The 21,131-nt window shown below is 47.4% G+C and overlaps 1 protein-coding gene across 1 annotated transcript in view; it reads right to left on the bottom strand.

Annotated features, from left to right (window-relative positions):
- Positions 1–21,131, bottom strand: part of TTPA (alpha tocopherol transfer protein) — a 38,305-nt gene that overhangs the window by 11,314 nt on the left and 5,860 nt on the right. Inside the window, exon 2 of the mRNA XM_066578283.1 lies at positions 3,413–3,566. Coding sequence (XP_066434380.1) covers positions 3,413–3,566 — 154 coding nt within the window. The remainder of the gene's footprint in view (positions 1–3,412; positions 3,567–21,131) is intronic.

The following is a 21,131-nucleotide window of genomic DNA, read 5'->3' as shown; positions in this document are numbered from 1 at the left end:
GCGAGCACCAAAATGCTCGGGTGCTCGTTACTCGGGACGAAATTTCCGCGATGCTCGAGGGTTCGTTTCGAGTAATGAACCCCATTGAAGTCAATGGGCGACCTGAGCATTTTTGTATATCGCCGATGCTCGCTAAGGTTTTCGTTTGTGAAAATCTGGGCAATTCTACAAAGTGATGGGAACGACACAGCAACGGATAGGGCAGGCGAGGGGCTACATGGTGGGCTGCATCTCAAGTTCCCAGGACCCACTATTAAGCCACAATAGCGGCAAGAGTGGCAACACCCCCCCCCCCCCGCACTGTCAGCGTAAAGATCGTTCTCCTCTGCCATAGCTGTAACAGCTGTGGCAGAGAAGAACGATGTTTGCCCATTGAATTCAATGGAGCCAGCAATACAGCAGGTTCCACTGAAAGCAATGGGCTGCCGGCGATCGCAGGATGAATGGTCGGGAAGGGGTTAAATATATAACCCCTTCCCTGCAATTCATCCAGAAATGTGTTACAATAAAAATATATACCGGCGTATAAGGCGACGGGGCGTATAAGACGACCCCCCAACTGTCACCTTATACGCCGGCAATACAGTGGAGCAAAGAATAAAAATCATCACTTACTTCTTCTGACGTTCTGCGGCGCTCCTGCAGGCTGTTGCTCCCTCCTGGTCCACGGCAGAGTATTGCTTTCTGGACGCAGGGCTTGAAATCCCCGCCTCCAGAAACACAGCCAATCACAGCCATTCAATGACATCATTGTCATTGGCTGTGATTGGCTGAAGGCACGTGTTTCTGGAGGCGGGGATTTAAAGCCCTTCGTAGAGAAATCAATGCTCTGCCGGGAACCAGGAGGGAGAAACAGCCTGCAGGAGCACCGCAGAACGTCAGAAGAAGTAAGTAATGATTTTTATTCTTTGCTCCACTGTATTGCCAGCATATAAGGTGACAGTTGGGGGGTCGTCTTATACGCCCCGTCGCCTTATACGCCGGTATATATTTTTATTGTAACACATTTCTGGATGAATTGCAGGGAAGGGGTTATATATTTAACCCCTTCCCGACAATTCATCCCCGCGCACGCCGGCAGCCCATTGCTTTCAGTGGAACCTGCTGTATTGCTGGCTCCATTGAATTCAATGGGCAAACATCGTTCTTCTCTTCCACAGCTGTTACAGCTGTGGCAGAGAAGAAGGATTTGTCTTCTATATGTTCTCAATGGGGTCGGCGCTGCTGCCGCCGGCCCCATTGAGCGCATGTAGAGAAGATTTATGGCCTTAAGAAGGACCGTTGGGGTTCTTGAAACCTAAAATACTCCTAACACTCTCCCTATAGCAGCTCCAACACGATAGCACTTTCCCTGAACTAATGTCAGAATGCATCTGTGGCGAGCCGCGGGAGGGGCAGATTTTAATACTCGGGTGACACCTAATCTCGCCAGCCACTCACTGCAGGGGGGTGGTATAGGGCTTGAACGTCGCAGGGGGAAGTTGTTATGCCTTCCCTGTCTTTCTATTGGCCAGAAAAGCGTGCAAATTTCTCAGGGAAGAAAGTGAAAGTAACTCGAACATCACGTGGTACTCGTCACGAGTAACGAGCATCTCGAACACCCTAATACTCGAACGAGTATCAAGCTCCGACGAGTATGCTCGCTCATCTCTAATTCTCACCTAACCGCTGCAGCCCATCACTGTCCTCTGCGATCATGTGTCCACCATGCTACCATCACCTCTGAAGACATTGATAGGCTGCAACAGTCACATGTAGGTATTAGCAAAATCATCACTGCTGGGCAGTGTAAGAAACTATCGGGTCCACCGGAGGAGTGGGGGATCTATCAAGTGAGTAAAGGCCCATTTAGACATAACGATTATCCCTCAAAATCGCTGTGTGTAACTGCACTGACATTGTGCAGTTTTCATTATCCTGTCACTCATCTTTGTCTTTTATCATGCTGAAAGACAACCATGAGTCTTATCAGGGATTCACAGCGGGATACAGCTGATACTATTGTTTCAGCTGTATCTCGCTCCCTGATGACAGGCGGGGTATGAAGAACACAGCTGTCCAGCTGCGTTCTCCATACCTCGCACTGAGCGCTCGACTGTATAACAGCCGGGTACTCCGTGCAACAAAACAGCTGGATGCAGAAGACAAGCGGGGACACCCGGCTTGTCTTCTGCATCCTCCGCTCAGAGCGCTCGGCTGTATAACAACCTGGCGCTCGGAGCGTGGAACAGATGGATGCAGAAGGCAAGCTGGGACACCCCGCTTGTCTTCTGCATCCTCCACTGGAGCGCTCGGCTGTATAACGTCCAGGGGCTTCCAGCGGGGAACATTTGGTTGCAGAGAACAAGCACCTCCCCGCTTGTTCTCTGCATCCTCTGGAGCACAAGGTGATGGCTCAACGTTTGAGCAATCATCTTGCGATGTAAATGACCTAACGATTATCGCTCAAAAGACATCTTTTGAGCGATAATCATTGTGTCTAAATGGGCCTTAATACCTATTTGGTTATTTTGCATTGTCCTTCCTCTGGGAAAAGATCCGGTAAGTGCCGCGTGACAAGCCAATAATTAACCGTCCAGCACTTCATATTAGTCAAGTGTCAAGGGTATCCCTCTGGGGTGTTGCACAAGTTTTTATTTACCTGTCATAGACAACTCCTTTAAGGGGCTACAAATATTCAGAATAATCCATAGTATAATATTAAACTGAAATCACAGAGTAGCCAAAGGGTTGTATAAGTATTAAAAAATGTCACTGAACACACCCCTAAAATATAACTTTTATTAGAACTGTCTAAAATATCAAATAAGGGCTGATAAATACCAAATAAATACAAAAGTAGAGAAATACCCCACTAGACGGACAGGGGTATGGGTATGGTGACAACCCCTGAGCCTTTGGTCACAACTAAAGGAGACTGAGGTGCAACGGCATAGGTCAGCCAAAAATAACCATCAATGAGGATGTTGGGGATGGAAAAATTGCTGACCAAAGTCGTGCCCCCAAAGTAGATGGTAAAAGGACACACACTGTGTGAACCTAACGAGGGACAGAGTAAGGGGCACCTTTTGGTGTGGAGACTGCAGGGTGTGTTTACCTGGCTACGTGTCATTTTATTTTCTCCGTACTTTGGTGTACCTTTGGTGTCACGTGGGTGGTCCCCACCACTCAATGTCAATGGGTGATGTCAGATTTATTTCCACCACTCACTGTTAGTCAAATCTGACGTCACCTATTGATACATTCACAGAGCCTGGAGCTGATTCTAATTGCCCATACAGGGGAACACATGTATGAAGCACATAGCTGGAGTTAGCGGGGCTGTCGCTTCCGTGTAGCCAGCCCCGGCCAACGTGAGAACATGACATATCCTCTTTAACTTTACAGTATATATAATTTATACAGTAGTTACCAATTCTATAAATAAGAACTTTGCTTCCATACGCATCTCTTGACCGCAGAACACCATGGTACCCAGCGCTATAGAGCTTAAGGAGAGGAGATGGGCGTAAGTCTGCGCTAATTTCTGGGCACTCCCTCCGCCACTTGTGGTAGTTCTTCAACAGCTGAAATGTAAATAGAATAGTTAGCGTGAATGTTCTATCTTATGTACAGCAGATCATTCTTCTGCATTGAGCTGATATAGGCCGCCATAAACAGCACTTGTCTCCTATTAGCTGCTTATTAATTCCTATGTTCACACATTTGCTAAAAATTTTAGTTTTTTAACTCCTGACATAAGATGTTCTGTTCCATGATGAAAACAATAATGGCGTGCGGGTCAGTTGTATGACCAAAACCAACAGCTCCAAATGGAACCCATTGACTGTAATGTGGTCCGTTGGGTTTACAACATGGTGTCTGTTATTTTACCATGCTACGCTAATGTTTTCCAGCATTTATGGTGGAAACCCCTGAAGGAGCCGCCAAACGTGTGAACAGAGCGTCTGTAGTCTCTTTCAGACTGGTGTATTTGTAAATGTCCATAATACGGATCCGTAATACATATCAATAATACGGACATACTACAAATGAAGCGGCATCAGTATGTCATCAGTATTTTATCTGTATCTCCATCTGTTCTTGCTTCCATGGGTTTTGTTTTTTACAGATCCATTTCTGCCTAATAGAAAATAATACTAATGAAAGCAAAGACAGATGACACACGAGATGCATTTCAGTTCGAGGGTCTCCTAATGGTTTTCGAAAAAACTACTTACCCTAGAAAGATACCATGATTGCATCACTGCTGCAAACACTTCTTTAGGGGTCTCTTTTGCCCACTAAAAAATGCCTGAACTTCATCCACATGTCATCCATTGAGACAATGGACGGATTGAAGACAGCATTCTTGCCATCACTTGTCAATTAGCCTGACACATTGCCACGCACACAGCCTTATGATCGCCTGTTAATAATTGTAGCACCCATCTGAAGGAAACTTTCTGCATCTTAAAGTCTTCACGCAGGATGGTGCGCACAGATCCTACAGAAATGCCAACTTTGCAGCTTATCTCTTCTACAGTCAATCAGTGGTCCCCCATCATGCTCAATCGTGTTATTGAACCATCTAGCGCATGGCTAAGTCCTCTTTGGATCATTCTCACACAATGTTCGCCTTTGTTGAACTGTTGCACCCACAAACACCTTCATGACCCCTTCACCACATGTCTCACTCAACTGATGATGAATGTTGGTGGGTGTCATTCCTCACAAGTGAAGCAAATGGATGATTTTCTTGAAATATGAATATCGCCGTTTAAAGTATTTAATACGCTTCTAACTCCAGCCGCGGTCACAGGTTTCTGTACACTGGATGCTGCTGCCATTTGTCTCACTCATCCCCACACAATGACCGAATTTTCCAGAATGTGTCCCATGTTTCTACCTGTTCCTATTACCAAGAAAAAAAGTTAGGAACTCTTAGAACTTGAATGCACCTCGTAATCACTTTCCATGGACTTTAATGAGTGTATTACATCTGTGAAACAGATTAAACGAGCGCATGCTGGGTTTTATAAATAAGTGCATATTTTATACACCCATGGATTCCTAGATTTTCATTAGCTTCATATTACGGTTTGTAAAACATGGAGTACATACAGATATGATACAAGAGGGCATCCTCTGCATCTAGAGGAAAGAAGGTTTCTACACCAACATAGAAGGGGATTCTTTACTGTAAAAGCAGTGAAATTATCAAACTCTCTGCCTGAGAGGATGTGGTGATGGCAAATTCAATAAAAGATTCTAAAGGGGCCTGAATGCCTTTCTTCGACGATACAATATTATATGTTATAATCATTAATAACTTCAGAAGGATCGGTGATTTAGGGGTTATTCCAATTGCCAGATTAGCAGATTGGAGTCAGGAAGGAATTTTCCCCCTAAAGCAGGAAAATTGGCTTCTACCTCATTGTTTGTTTTTTTTTGCCTTCCTCTGGATCCACATGGGGTGGTGTGTGTGTGTGTGGGGGGGAGGTCGCCATGTTCTCCAGAATTTTCCCAGACAGAATAGTACAGCCTGCTATGCTACTTCATCCAGGGTTGATGAATTTACTTTCTGGTCCATGCATTCTGGTTGGCGAGTGCTCAGAAGAACAAGCCCTGCTCAACAATTTGGAGAGTATTATTGATCATTTAATGCTTTATGAAGTGGTGTGGGCTTACAAAAAAGGGGTTTGATTTTACCAGAAACTGTGTTGTCCAAGAGCTGTGTCTGGTATTGCAGCTTATTACCATTCACATGAATGGGGATGAGTTGTAGTGGCAGCCACCGCTCTTGGATGGTAGTAGCAGTCTCTATTTTAAAAGTACCAGACCCTTTTTCTACTGTCTGGAATCCCCCCATAGTGCAGGCAGAGGTAGTTTATTACCATTTTAGTCATTCCCACGGCTACAGACATTATGCTCAGTGGGCACCATGTACAAAGGACAGTAAGTGGCAATCATGTGACAAATCACGAGGCAGCTGAGTGCCCTGTGCTAGAGGACTGGGTCACAGCAAACTCACATCAGTTTTGCAATGTAAGATATATTTTCTGCCAGCAATCGTTGCACCATAATGATTATTTGCAAAGCGTACTAATCTGCTTCCAAGATAATACAGCTGTAATGAAGAGTTCTGCGCTGTTATATTACACCGGTGGAACCTTTGGATCTCCAGTAATGAACTCCAGCTCAGGAGCAGGATTGTACTTCTTCCACAGCGTTAAGCCGCGGCTCCACCTATGTTTGCTGGCTGCACTGTAATGCATGTAGAGTGATGTATGCCAGTCTGCCGCGCCTTGCTTGCACAGGGAAAGACTGAACTAGATTTCTCACTGTTGTACAAGTCGATCCATATCTGTGGGCTACCAGGCACCTCAGGGCTATCTACAGGACAGGTGATAAAAGGCTGATTGGTCAGGGTTTCACAACTGGCAATCACAAGAATGGAGGTCCCATGCTTCCCCCCCCCCCCCCCATTCCTCCTTACTGAACCCCTCACAGCGCAGAAATGGCTGAGTATGCAACTGAGTATGCTGAAGATACCCAAGTAAGGCCCAAAGTCCACGGGCAGATTTGATTTGCGGAATCCATGAGGGGCACCCGAGTAAAGGGAAACATGGGTGTCTGCAAATGAAATAAAGCATGCGGATATGATTTGCGGACCTTTTGTTCCGGAGAAAAAAAAATAAATCGCAGCATGCTCCATTTCAGTGCAGATCCTGCATGGGCAGCTTCCACTGAAGCCAATGGTGGCCGTCCGATCCGCAGCCCATCTACAATTGAATTGCACACAGGCCATGGATTTTGCAGGATAGCAGGTGTAAAAAAAAAAACTCCATTGCACATGTGCGGTGGCGCGTCGGCCGACGCTTCCGCACGCATCGCAGTGAAGGAAATGAAGACCTGGACTGGTAAGTAGAAGACCCGCAGTGTCCGCGGTCGCGGGCAGGGTGGGATTCCGCTGTGGGCTCCCGTACGATCTGCCCGTGTACATGAGGCCTAAAAACACTTGACTATATCCGATAGTCCCACAGAGCTGAATGGTGCGCATGCTCCATGAATGTGGCTGGGATGCAATACCAGACGTTGACCATAGACAAAGGTAACAAAGTGTCCTTGTCAATGGGTATTACTGCCATATACCCCACTAGGGTACTTCGGCGGGAGATCCGCCGCTCTAGCCGCCCATAGGAAACAATAGGGCGTCCGCAACTGAATTAAACCCTGCAGATTTGATTTTTAAGTGCTTTGCGGAAGCTTCGCGCAGATCTAAAATCGCAGCATGCTCCATTTTATCGCTGATACCGTGCGGATGTGGCTCCATTCATCTCCATGGGAGATGAAAAAACACACAATCCGCGGTCACCCGCAAGCCATTAAAAAAAACATTTTTAATATGATCCGCAGTGCTTCCGCTGCGGATATCCGCTTTGAAAGTCCGCGTGTGCCGTGGAAATAGGGGCGAATGGCCTTGAATCTTGCAGCAATATTTCCTAAGAATCAAAATAATCAGTGAAATAACAAATACATAAATAACTTTCTGGGTTATAGTAAGACAATGACTTTTGGACAATATTACAAAATATTCGGCAAAGACAAGCAGTGGTTACAGCATTTCTTCATAATTCCAGTCTAAACAGAAATCTAATATGTTCTTGAAACTAAATGTAATCTTTATTAGTAAAGACGGTTCTGGTGACATGACCATCAGACTGTGAGAAAGGGAACAGACAGGGTCCATTATACTGACAGCCGTAATCTGAAACTCATGGACCCCAATGTAAAATCTGTAGCAAGGCGGCCACCTACCATATGCCATTTATAATACTGGGTCAGGAAGGGTATAGTTTCTCCTTAGGAAGAGCACTTAGAAAGTGTGAGGCGACATATGGGGCCATGCATGCTCCTCTAATTAATTTGAATATGCAAATAAGGAAAAGGTAGGATGCCTCTGTGGCGCCACCTATGAGAGGGCAGTATTCCTGCAAATCAATGTCAGACCTTTTTACAGGTCTTGTAGTAATGATTGGGAATATAAGCCAAAGCCGGAGTCTTCTCAGGAAGTAAAATATTTGTATGTGGTTATCTGATGTCTGATATAGGGCTCTTGCACACTGGCATTTTTCTTGAGCGTTTTTTTCACGTGAATGTCAATGGGACTTTCTAATGTTAAAAACGCATTGCGCAAAAATTGTTATCCGAGGCATCAAGACCGAGGGCGACTGCTACCCTTTGCATCCCCTATATCTAAGGTCTCATTTATAATGCTTATTTGCACATTGCCTGTTTGAATGTCATATGTTAAATCTTTACATTGTACAAGTATCCATGTGACAGGATGTGCTTTCCCAGGGATATATGAGCAAGTCGAAAAACTGGGTTACCTAAATATATAGCCCTAGGGCTTATTCACACGACCGTGCTTACGCAGGTATTTAGCCGTGTAAAATAATCACCCTAAAATCTCAACCATCCGAAGCATTGGACTCCAATGTATTTATGCACATGAACAATTTTTGGCCGCTTAAAAAAATTGCGCTGTGAAAAAATAGCATATACATGTTTTTGGTCGCTGATTTTTACACCACATCAAAAGATGGGTCTTGCCCTATCTTTTGCTGAAATGCGCAGGAAGCTCCAATATTTGGTAAAACCTCTACTAACGTTGGTAATCCATTTGAAAGCAATCGGCTTTATCTGAAACCATTCCATAGGAATCAATGTAAGTTGATTGCTTAGCTGGTACATAAGGAACTGGCTTATGGGGCCGAACGATCACTAGGACTTTTATGGGTATACCCAGATTTCCAGTCAGCACAACAAAGAGTAAAGGGGGAAAGAGGAGTCCTTTAATGGGGTTGGCCCATAGCCTTTTTGAGACAGAATCCAGACAACTCTGTACATTGCTCAGTGGCCTGCGTTGGTACTGCAGTTTGAGTCCTATTAAGGTGAATGGGACTCAACCTGCAGTACCCACCCAGGCCACTGAGCAATGTACAGAGCTGTCTGCATCCTGCAATAAAAAAAACTAGAAGTGGGACACCCGATTTAAGGCACCATTCAGACAGCAGTATGTGGTCAGTAGTTTGCGTCAGTATGTGGAAGGCAAAACCAGAATTGGAATCTATAGACGCACAAGAAGTTTTTGCACCACTCCTGGTTTTGGCCTACAAATACTAATGTAAAATACTGACCAAATACTGCAGTGATAATGAGGTCGTCTAAGATATATTATAACGTTTCTTAACTAAGCTTGTACTATTTATTTATGAAAACAAGTGAGCAAGCAGAGGTGTTAAGGTACATTTATACGGGACGACAATCGGCCAAATACTGTATATATCGCGTATTAGCCGACCCGAGCATAAGCCGAGTCTATAAGTTTTACCACAAAAAAATGGTAAAACTTATTGACTCGAGTATAAGTCGAGCTATACTCGAGTATATACTGGGTAAAGAAAAAATGCAATACTTACCTCCCAGCCAGCGTCTGTGTCCCTGGCATGATGGTCTCCCTGGCGGTGTGGTAAACTGCTTGAAAATTCTCCCTGCTCGGCTTTGAATTCTCCCGCCGTCAGCGTTGTGTAAGTGCTGTGATTGGATTGAGCGCCAGCCAGTCACAGCCGTCATTTGATAAACCAATCACAGCCATTCGGTGATGTCATCCACTGAATGACTGTGAATGATTGAGTGCCGGCTGGGATTGGCTGGCGCTCGATCCAATCACAGCACTTACCTACACAGCACTGACAGCGGGGAGAATTCTCAAGCAGCTTGCCGCACCGCCGGGGAGACCATCGTACCTGGGACACAGACGCAGGCTGGCAGGTAAGTATTGCTGGTTTTTGTTGTTGTTTTTTTTTGCTCACTCGAGTATAAGCCGAGGGGGGCTTTTTCAGCATTAAAAAATGTGCTGAAAAACTAGGCTTATACTCAAGTATATACGGTAATTGTTGGGAAAAGCAAATATAAATGATAGTTCTTCAGTGTAAACATGACCACCGAGAGGGTGATGAGTGATAAGCGCTAGTTGTTTTGTTTCAGCTTACCAAAATAATAGTTGCTGGTTGATCAAAAGTTGTCTGGTGTGAAGTTAGCCCATTCAGACACAACGATTATCGCTCAAAATTAGCTCAAAAGCCATCTATTGAGCGATAATCGTTCTGTCTAAATGCGCTGCCATCGTGCACTGTCCGTGCACTATTCGTTCATTGGTGATTTTTAGTAAGCTAGAAATCACAGATGACTCTCATCAACGCCGCATGCTGATTTTCTCAGCGGACGATACTGATAGTATTCTTTCAGCTGGTATTCCGCTGGCAGTTCTGAGCGGGACACCAGCTGAAAGCCCCGAGAACAATACAGCTGTTTGCATATACAAAACAGCTGCTCTGTTCTCGGAAATATCGTGGTAGTATCCTGCTCCGCCTGCATTAACTCTTAAGTAGCTAATTAGCTACTTAGAGTTATGCAAAGATGATCACTCAAAACTGTCACTCAAACTGTCATTTAGGCGATTTTTGAGTGATTATCTTTCAGTGTAAATGGGGCTTTACAGTCATTCGTATTTTAATAACTTGCGAACAGATTTATGAGGAGATCCCCTCTATGAACGATATCTCGTCAAACAACTAATGAACAATCATTGCTTTGTTTAAAAGTCACGGGTGTTTATAGGCTTCAACAACTTTTCTGAGTGACTTTCTATACGCTGGACAAACACTTTCAGGGACTAATCCACAGATAACCATTCTTGATCTCAAGCTAAGCAAACAACTGTGTGTCTGCAAGATTCACCCGACCATTCTTTCCTAACCAGATACAGCCCTTAGGTTCCCTGTGGGTTTCTCTTCAGCTGTCAGCAGCCACAGCGGCACCAGGGGGGTCAGTCATTACTAGAACCCAGTCCAAGAGTCAACACCATGTTACTGGCAGTAAACACTAGGAGAAAAAGTTAAGCCTAGTTTAGACACAATGATTATCGTTTAAAAGGCATGTCTTTCGAATGCCTTTAAATGATAATCGTTGTGTGCCTTTAAGCGCAAGGTGATCGCTCAAACGTTGAATGATCACTTTGCACTCCGAGCGGGGGATGCAGAAGACAAGCGGGGCCGCTTGTCTTCTGCATCCACCTGTTCTCTGCTGGGAGCACCTGGCTGTTATACAGCTAAGCACTCCACGTGGGGTATGCAGAAGACAAACTGGTACGCTTGTCTTCTGCATCCAGCTGTTCTCTGCTCAGAGTGCCCGGCTGTTATACAGCCAAGAGCTACGAGCGGGGTATGCAGAACACAGCTGAACCACTCTGTTCTTCATACCCCGGCTCTTTATAGAGCGCTCAGCTAGTATATAGCTGTGCCCTCCGTGTGGAGTATAAGGAGCACAGCTGGACTGCTGTGTTCTTCATACCCCGCCTGTGTTCAGGGAGCGGGATACAGCTGAAACAATAGTATCAGCTGTATCCCGCTGTGAATTCCTGATGACTGATCAATGATCTTTCAGCACGCTGAAAGACAACGATCAGCGACTGGTTAACAAAAACTGCACAATGTCAATGCAGTTACACACAACGATTATCGCTCAAAAGACGGCTTTTGAGCGATAATCGTTGTGTCTAAATGGGCCTTTCCCCAGTATTCTCTTAAAAAGGGGTTTTCTGGGACTAAGGGCTCTTACCCACTTGCCTTTTTTATGCGATTATCGCTGCATTTTTTAAATGCGATTGTCAATGGGACTTTTTAATATTAAAACGCATCACAAGTTTGTGCTTTGCGGTTTTTGTGCGATGCGTTTTTAACATTGGAAAGTCCCAATGACAATTGTGTTTTAAAAAAAGGCAGCGATATCGCAGCGTTAAAAGAACGCGATTGGGTAAGAGCCCTGAAGGACCATTTACACAGGACGAATATCTCGCAAAATTTGTTCGAACGAAAATGGCCAATAACTATTACATCTAAATGCTAAGAAAATGTACAATATTCATTTACCTTTCATTTGTTGCTCACTTTTATTAGCATAAAAATCATGGTTTGGTTCATGCACTAAGGGTTCTTTCACATGAGCATATATACGGCGTGTTTTTACGCATGGGTGTATATACGTGCCCATGAGAGACATTGATTTTCAAGGCATCCGTTCACACGGGCGAATATACGGCACATAAATACACTGGCAGGCTGAAAATTCGAACATATATGTGGCCGGCGCATATACGTTCAGCCAAAAAATAGCTCTGGAACTATGTTTTGGCCAATATAGGCCGGCGGGTCCCATAGACTCCTATGGAACCAGGGAAAGAGAAGTGAGAGGGAGGCATGTTTGCAACGTCCAACGCTGCGAAAAACTTACAGGTGCCTCTATATAGGCACTGGAAGGCATCCCGAGGATTTTGGCAGAGCGAGAGATTTCCGGGGTGCGGCGTATTCTTTTAGCTAAAAACAATACTCACGGTTATGTGAATGGACGGGAAAAAAAACGGTGGCCGTGATAGCGAAAAAACTCAGGCGCTTATATGGAGTAGGCATGAAAACGTAATAACGCTGTCACTGTATACCCGCTCGTGGGAAAGCGCCCTCAAACTGATGAGTGTGATCTTGTCCCGTTACGCGGCCATGAACATCACAGCTACATAACGGCACAAAGTGAAATCATTAATTACAATGGTCTCATTTTCACTATCAGGATTCTTCCCTATTGTTCTCGCACATAGCTAATACTAAGTGTAAGAAAATAGGACAGGACCTACTGTATCTTCCAACTTTTTTTTTCTCAAATTTGCATGCTGAAAAAAAAAGACAGTTCATGTGCTAATACACTCCGCAGCGTCAAATCTATTAACGCATGCATGTTTCTGTGCTAAGCTTTTAAACTGATGGGTGGATGCACTAAAATGCGCACCGCTATGGAGCATATTAGCACATTAATTAGTGCTTTCTTTTTTTTAGACTATTCAAACTCTGTGCTATGGCTCGTGAGTTTGAAAAAAAAAAAGTGGGAAGATAGATTTTTAAGAATGGAGTTCCTATCCGTGTAAGTTTTGTGCGTCTTGCAACGCACAAAACCTACTCGAAATTCTCTCCCGTGTAAATAAACAACCATCATCAGACTGGGGGGCCTAGGGCCCACTAGTTAAATTGATCCTGGGGGCCCACTGTACACCCATGCAAATATTACCTGATTTACATTTGTAATTCCCTACTTAAATGAAATACTTTAATGAAAAGGTGGCTGCCTTGACTCTATTCAAGCAGGAATTGGTAAGCCCATATTCACCTGATTGGTAAGGATCCCACAGGTAGCACTTATGGCATATCCCCTGTAGGGCGGCACCACACAACAGCCTAAACGTGGCTGAAAACTGCGCTGATGAGTAGTTGTAGTAAGACAGAACCGTTTTTAAGATCGCTTTTTAATGGCTGCATGGTTTTGCCAGTGAAAAGCAGTTTTATCTGCGAAACTGCGTGGCTATTAATTAATTAGAAACCTGCACCAATTTGCAATAAAACCAGAGCCCAGGGAGGAAGGAAGAATACCGGCTGGTATGGGACAGCCTCTGCACCTAGATCTTATTCCATCCACCTATACGCCTAGTAGCCAGTTTCTACTGGATGGCTGATGAACTGTACGCTGCCTACTATATCTGTATGTACTGTACTGGAGCAACTGTAGTGCGTTGTGCACTGCTCATGCGGGTTTGGTTGGTGGGGGTCCACTCCTGACTCAGAGCCCATCGGAGGATTCACCTCTTTCCTGACATGCCAGTCGGAGTCTGTCGCCAACATATACAGTGTACAAAGTTACGAAGTCAGGCTACATTCACATGTTTGTTGCTCTACAAATAATCCAACCATATAAACTGAATAGGATTATATTAGGAAATTGCTCTTTCCGAACATCATATTTATATGTATACAGCTCATTCAGAAGATTTTTCCTCCTGCAGGTCTTTTTAGAATGAAGAGAGGATCCAATTACGCAACAAGGAAGAGAGCAGAAACGTTCTGTAGTGAAACATTAGGGAATTTGTCCTCTCTCACTCATATTGATCCAGTCCCAAATGTGATGAAACCTTTCCTAACATTTACTTTGAAACTATTTCCAAGGCCTTTAGGCCGCCTGCAGACGAGCGGGTCGGATCCGGCGGCGAGAATTCTCGCCGCGGGACCCGACCCCAGCGCCTGCAGGGAGGAGCGCGTACTCACCCGCGCCTGGCGGCCCCGGCTCTTTCATGTGCCGGCTGCCGATCACCCGGCGCATGCGCAGACCGGAGCCGGCGGCCGGGTGAGTGACGTTTCTGTGCGAGGCTCTGCGAGCCCCGCACAAAAATAGGACATGCCGCGGACAAAGCATGGCCATCTGCACAGGAGTGCGTATTGTAATGCACTCCTATGCAGGCTTTCAGCCGCGGGATTTCGCCCGTGTGCAGGCGGCCTTAGATAGAGGGTGAGCCCCAAGACAGTCATTGGTCTCAAGTAGTTATAAAATCAAAACAGGTTTATAAATATGGTGACCACAGATACATTAATTCAAAAAGTATCATCTTTTCTCCTGCATAATCTCTGCACGCTTCTCCCAAGCTCCAGTGGTCCAAAGGTTCCAACTACAAGACAATGAAACGTGACTTGAATTTTGCAGAAATCTTCAGGTGTTAATAGAAAATGATGATAACCTGCTGAGATGACCTTCCTATGTGAGTGGAAAGGTCAACGGGCACAATGTGAGGATATGGGGGAGAGGGAATCCACATGCTACCCTGGGGGGTGAATGTGAAGCTGTAAACTGAATCACACTGCAAAGAGTCTGGTCCAAGCTAGATTATCTCATCAATGTTTGCGCAGATCAAGTGTGTGATACCAACCCATGCCGCATGAAACATGATGAGTTGATACAACTGTAGCCACCAATGTGTAAGAATTAGAGATGAGCGAGCACCAAAATGCTCGGGTGCTCGTTACTCGGGACGAAATTATCGCGATGCTCGAGGGTTCGTTTCGAGTAACGAACCCCATTGAAGTCAATGGGCGACCCGAGCATTTTTGTATATCGCCGATGCTCCCTAAGGTTTTCATTTGTGAAAATCTGGGCAATTCAAGAAAGTGATGGGAACGACACAGCAACGGATAGGGCAGGCGAGGGGCTACATGTTAGGCTGCATCTCAAGTTCCCAGGTCCCACTATTAAGCCACAATAGCGGCAAGAGTGCCCCCCCCTCCCAACAATTTTTACTTCTGAAAAGCCCTCATTAGCAATGCATACCTTAGCTAAGCACCACACTACCTCCAACAAAGCACAATCACTGCCTGCATGACACTCCGCTGCCACTTCTCCTGGGTTACATGCTGACCAACCCCCCCGCACGACCCAGTGTCCACAGCGCACACCAAAGTGTCCCTGCGCAGCCTTCAGCTGCACTCATGCCACACCACCCTCATGTCTATTTATAAGTGCGTCTGCCATGAGGAGGAACCGCAGGCACACACTGCAGAGGGTTGGCACGGCTAGGCAGCGACCCTCTTTAAAAGGGGTGGGGCGATAGCCCACAATGCTGTACAGAAGCAATGAGAAATATAATCCTGTGCCACCACCATCAGGAGCTGCACACGTGGGCATAGCAATGGGGAACCTATGTGCCACACACTATTCATTCTGTCAAGGTGTCTGCATGCCCCAGTCAGACCGCGTTTTTTTATAAATAGTCACAGGCAGGTACAACTCCGCAATGGGAATTCCGTGTGCACCCACAGCATGGGTGGCTCCCTGGAACCCACCGGCTGTACATAGATATATCCCATTGCAGTGCCCATCACAGCTGAGGTAACGTCCGATTAAATGCAGGTGGGCTTCGGCCCACACTGCATGCCCCAGTCAGACTGGGGTTCTTTAGAAGTAGACACATGCAGTTACAACTCCCTGTGGAACCACAGCATGGGTGGCTCCCTGAAACCCACTGGCGGTACATAAATATATCCCATTGCAGTGCCCAACACTGCTGATGTAAAGTCAGCTTTAATGCAGGTGGGCAAAAAATTAATTGGATTACACTGTAGGCGAGGGCCCCAAAAAATTGGTGTACCAACAGTACTAATGTACGAGAAAGGCATCCTAACATGAAGTCAGCCATGTGTGCCAGGGTACCTGTACGCAACACATGGCTGTCCTCACTAGGAAGATCACTTTCAGGATCCTCCTCCTCCTCCTCAGGCCATACACGCTGAAAGGATGACAGGCAAGCAGCATGGGTACCCTCAGCAGTGGGCCAAGCTGTCTCTTCCCCCTCCTCCTCATCCTCCTCATGCTCCTCCTCCTCCTCCTCAACACGCTGAGATATAGACAGGAGGGTGCTCTGACTAACCAGCGACATACTGTCTTCCCCCGCCTCTGTTTCCGAGCGCAAAGCGTCTGCCTTTATGCTTTGCAGGGAACTTCTCAAGAGGCATAGCAGAGGAATGGTAACGCTAATGATTGCAGCATCGCCGCTCACCATCTGGGTAGACTCCTCAAAGTTTCCAAGGACCTGGCAGATGTCTGCCAACCAGGCCCACTCTTCTGTAAAGAATTGAGGAGGCTGACTCCCACTGCGCCGCCCATGTTGGAGTTGGTATTCCACTATAGCTCTACGCTGCTCATAGAGCCTGGCCAACATGTGGAGCGTAGAGTTCCACCGTGTGGGCACGTCGCACAGCAGTCGGTGCACTGGCAGATGAAACCGATGTTGCAGGGTGCGCAGGGTGGCAGCGTCCGTGTGAGACTTGCGGAAATGTGCGCAGAGCCGGCGCACCTTTCCGAGCAGGTCTGACAAGCGTGGGTAGCTTTTCAGAAAGCGCTGAACCACCAAATTAAAGACGTGGGCCAGGCATGGCACGTGCGTGAGGCTGCCGAGCTGCAGAGCCGCCACCAGGTTACGGCTGTTGTCACACACAACCATGCCTGGTTGGAGGCTCAGCGGCGCAAGCCAGCGGTCGGTCTGCTCTGTCAGACCCTGCAGCAGTTCGTGGGCCATGTGCCTCTTATCTCCTAAGCTGAGTAGTTTCAACACGGCCTGCTGACGCTTGCCCACCGCTGTGCTGCCACGCAGCGCGACACCGACTGCTGGCGACATGCTGCTGCTGACACATCTTGATTGCGAGACAGAGGTTGCGGAGGAGGGTGGTTTAGTGGAGGAAGCATACACCGCCGCAAATACCACCACCGAGCTGGGGCCTGCAATTCTGGGGGTGGGTAGGATGTGAGCGGTCCCAGGCTCTGACTCGGTCCCAGCCTCCACTAAATTCACCCAATGTGCCGTCAGGGAGATATAATGGCCCTGCCCGCCTGTGCTTGTCAACGTGTCTGTTGTTAAGTGGACCTTGGCAGTAACCGCGTTGGTGAGGGCGCGTACAATGTTGCGGGAGACGTGGTCGTGCAGGGCTGGGACGGCACATCGGGAAAAGTAGTGGCGACTGGGAACTGAGTAGCGCGGGGCCGCCGCCACCATCATACTTTTGAAAGCCTCCGTTTCCACAACCCTATACGGCAGCATCTCCAGGCTGATAAATTTGGCTATGTGCACGTTTAACGCTTGAGCGTGTGGGTGCGTGGCGGCGTACTTGCGCTTGCGCTCCAACACTTGCGCTAGCGACGGCTGGACGGTGCGCTGACAGACATTGGTGGATGGGGCCGAGGACAGCGGAGGTGAGGGTGTGGGTGCAGGCCAGGAGACGGCAGTGCCTGTGCCCTGAGAGGGGGGTTGGATCTCAGTGGCAGGTTGGGGCACAGGGGGAGAGGCAGCGGTGCAAACCGGAGGCGGTGAACGGCCTTCGTCCCACCTTGTGGGGTGCTTGGCCATCATATGTCTGCGCATGCTGGTGGTGGTGAGGCTGGTGCTGGTGGCTCCCCGGCTGATCTTGGCGCGACACAGGTTGCACACCACTGTTCGTCGGTTGTCTGCACACTCAGTGAAAAACTGCCAGACCTTTGAGCACCTCGGCCTCTGCAGGGTGGCATGGCGCAAGGGGGCGCTTTGGGAAACAGTTGGTGGATTATTCGGTCTGGCCCTGCCTCTACCCCTGGACACCGCACTGCCTCTTGCAACCTGCCCTGCTGCTGCCCTTGCCTCCTCCTCTGAAGACCTGTCCTCAGTAGGCGTAGCAAACCAGGTGGGGTCAGTCACCTCATCGTCCTGCTGCTCTTCCTCCGAATCCTCTGTGCGCATCTCCCTCGGACTTACTGCCCTTACTACTACCTCACTGATAGACAACTGTGTCTCATCATCATCGTCCTCCTCACCCACTGAAAGGTCTTGAGACAGTTGCCGGAAGTCCCCAGCCTCATCCCCCGGACCCCGGGAACTTTCAAAAGGTTGGGCATCGGTCACGACAAACTCCTCCAGTGGGAGAGGATTCGGAACCCTTGCTGCCCATTCTGGGCAGGGGCCTGGGAACAGTTCCTGGGAGTCTGCCTGCTCCTCAGAATGTGTCATTGTAATAGAGTGAGGAGGCTGGGAGGAAGGAGGAGCAGCAGCCAGAGGATTCAGAGTTGCAGCAGTGGACGGCGCAGAACTCTGGGTGTTCGATAGATTGCTGGATGCACTTTCTGCCATCCACGACAGGACCTGCTCACACTGCTCATTTTCTAATAAAGGTCTACCGCGTGGACCCATTAATTGTGAGATGAATGTGGGGACGCCAGAAACGTGCCTCTCTCCTAATCCCGCAGCAGTCGGCTGCGATACACCTGGATCAGGAGCTCGGCCTGTGCCCACACCCTGACTTGGGCCTCCGCGTCCTCGCCCGCGTCCACGTCCTCTAGGCCTACCCTTTCCCCTCAGCATGGTGTATTACCAGTAGTGCAGAAACAGAACGCTGTAATTAAATGTGCCGCTTATTGGCCTGTGGTTGGAGGCTGACTTCGCTTACGGAACGCACAGCAGAGCCAGGAAATAATTTTGCGCAAGCCTGCTGTAACACTTAGCTGGCTGCGTATGAATTAGGACAACTACCCCCAGCACAGACCCAGTACACTGAGGACGGTCACAGGCAGCCCAAATAGATTTTTTTTCCCAAATGTTTTTGGAAAGGCCCACTGCCTATATTCAATAAATATGTCTTCTGTCCCTGCCTCACCACTACTGGCCCTGGAGTATGTAAAATAACTGCAGACTGTTGCACTGTGGACTGGAATACAGCGGTGATGTTACAGCCAACACAGAGCCAGGAAATAATTTTGCGCAAGCCTGCTGTAACACTTAGCTGGCTGCGTATGAATTAGGACAACTACCGCCAGCACAGACCCAGTACACTGAGGACAGTCACAGGCAGCCCAAATAGATTTTTTTTCCCAAATGTTTTTGGAAAGGCCCACTGCCTATATTCAATAAATATGTCTTCTGTCCCTGCCTCACCACCACTACTGGCCCTGGACAATGTAAAATTACTGCAGGACGCAATGCTCTGCACGGCCGATATACAAAAACAAAAAGGTGCAACACTGCAAAAAGCAGCCTCCACACTACTGCACACGGTTAGATGTGGCCCTAAGAAGGACCGTTGGGGTTCTTGAAGCCTAAAATACTCCTAACACTCTCCCTATAGCAGCTCCGGCACCAGCAGCACTTTCCCTGATCTCTGTCAGAATGCATCTGTGGCGAGCCGCGGGAGGGGCCGATTTATATACTCGGGTGACACCTGATCTCGCCAGCCACTCACTGCAGGGGGGTGGTATAGGGCTTGAACGTCGCAGGGGGAAGTTGTAATGCCTTCCCTGTCTTTCTATTGGCCAGAAAAGCGCGCTAACGTCTCAGAGATGAAAGTGAAAGTAACTCGAACATCGCGTGGTACTCGTCTCGAGTAACGAGCATCTCGAACACGCTAATACTCGAACGAGTATCAAGCTCGGACGAGTACGTTCGCTCATCTCTATTAAGAATATTCCAATAAAGTTACATTCTATATCTGTTGGGAATCAAGGACTATTTTTGTGCCTAACCTGTATGTTGCTACTTATTCCTACTCATTTCTGATCAAGCATGCACATTAGTTCTTTGGTTTGGTTGAGAAGTGGCAGTCAGGCAGTTTTGGTGCCACTTATTTCTGGGAAATAACGGAATTGGCTACCATTAGACAAAATATTGACTTTTCAGCCAAAACTTTTAAGGAGTTAAATTCACTTTTTTAGTGGCCCAGCATACAAAAATTAGGTGTCTGTATGACATTTCTGAGAGCATTGGCTACCTGACACAGTCTGATGTATTTTCCCGCCAATATAAGATGTAACATGAGGGTCTGGCAGCCCCTGTAGACAAGATTTTAATGTCCATTTGCAGTTTTATCCTATTCTCTGCACAGCATTCACAAGCCTGGCTGCCTGTCCGCGGGTGTTTTTGCATTGTGTTCCCTGCGGGGAACCCAGTGCACACTTTCCATACCGTTGCAATGGAAAGCGCAGCTTCCCTGTCCACAAGCGGAGAATCATAGTGATTCTGCGCTCTTGGCTGGCAAATCGCAGCATGCTGCGAATTGCTGCAATTCTCCGCGGTGAGATCCGGCAGCTGGCTCCTGCTCCCCGGCAGCGGGTTTTGGGTTGCAGTTTGGTCACTCTATCTCTAAGAGGTTCGCCATCACTGGCATAGACCATCATCCACCCTACTCACCAGATCTTGCTCTATCAGACTATTACCCATCTCCAAACCTCGAAAAAAAATGTTATGTCGACTGCAGATGGCAAAGCCGGATTCCGCATGCAGGTTCCTGCAGCAGATTCCGGCTCTGACTGTGGCCGGCGACCCTGCGTACCTGTATTGTCTTTTGTCATCTGTACTGCAGATAGACGCAATGGCTCGCCGTCGGACATGCACAGTACAGATTTTTTTTTTTGACTATTTTTCTCATGGTGTTGCTAGGCGACGACGCGGGTACTTGTAGCCTTTCCGCAATATCATTGAAGTCAATGGAAGACGTCTGCATGGAAAACACGCAAAAATAGAGCATGCTGTGAATTTTCCTCCATGAATGGAGAATTAATTTCCCATAGCATGCCATGCCAGACACTCCCCTTTGATTTTGCAGCAAAATCCACCCATGCGCAGACAGCCTAGGCCGGCTGTCCATGGGCGAAGCTGTATCCCGCAGCGAAGCTCTGCCGCGGGAGCCGCCGGCGAATCTCCA

Source organism: Eleutherodactylus coqui, chromosome 9 (assembly GCF_035609145.1).
Source record: "Eleutherodactylus coqui strain aEleCoq1 chromosome 9, aEleCoq1.hap1, whole genome shotgun sequence".
Taxonomy (NCBI): Eukaryota; Metazoa; Chordata; class Amphibia; order Anura; family Eleutherodactylidae; genus Eleutherodactylus; species Eleutherodactylus coqui.
Note: the sequence above shows the minus strand (reverse complement) of the source record. Positions and strands in the feature narration are given on the sequence as shown.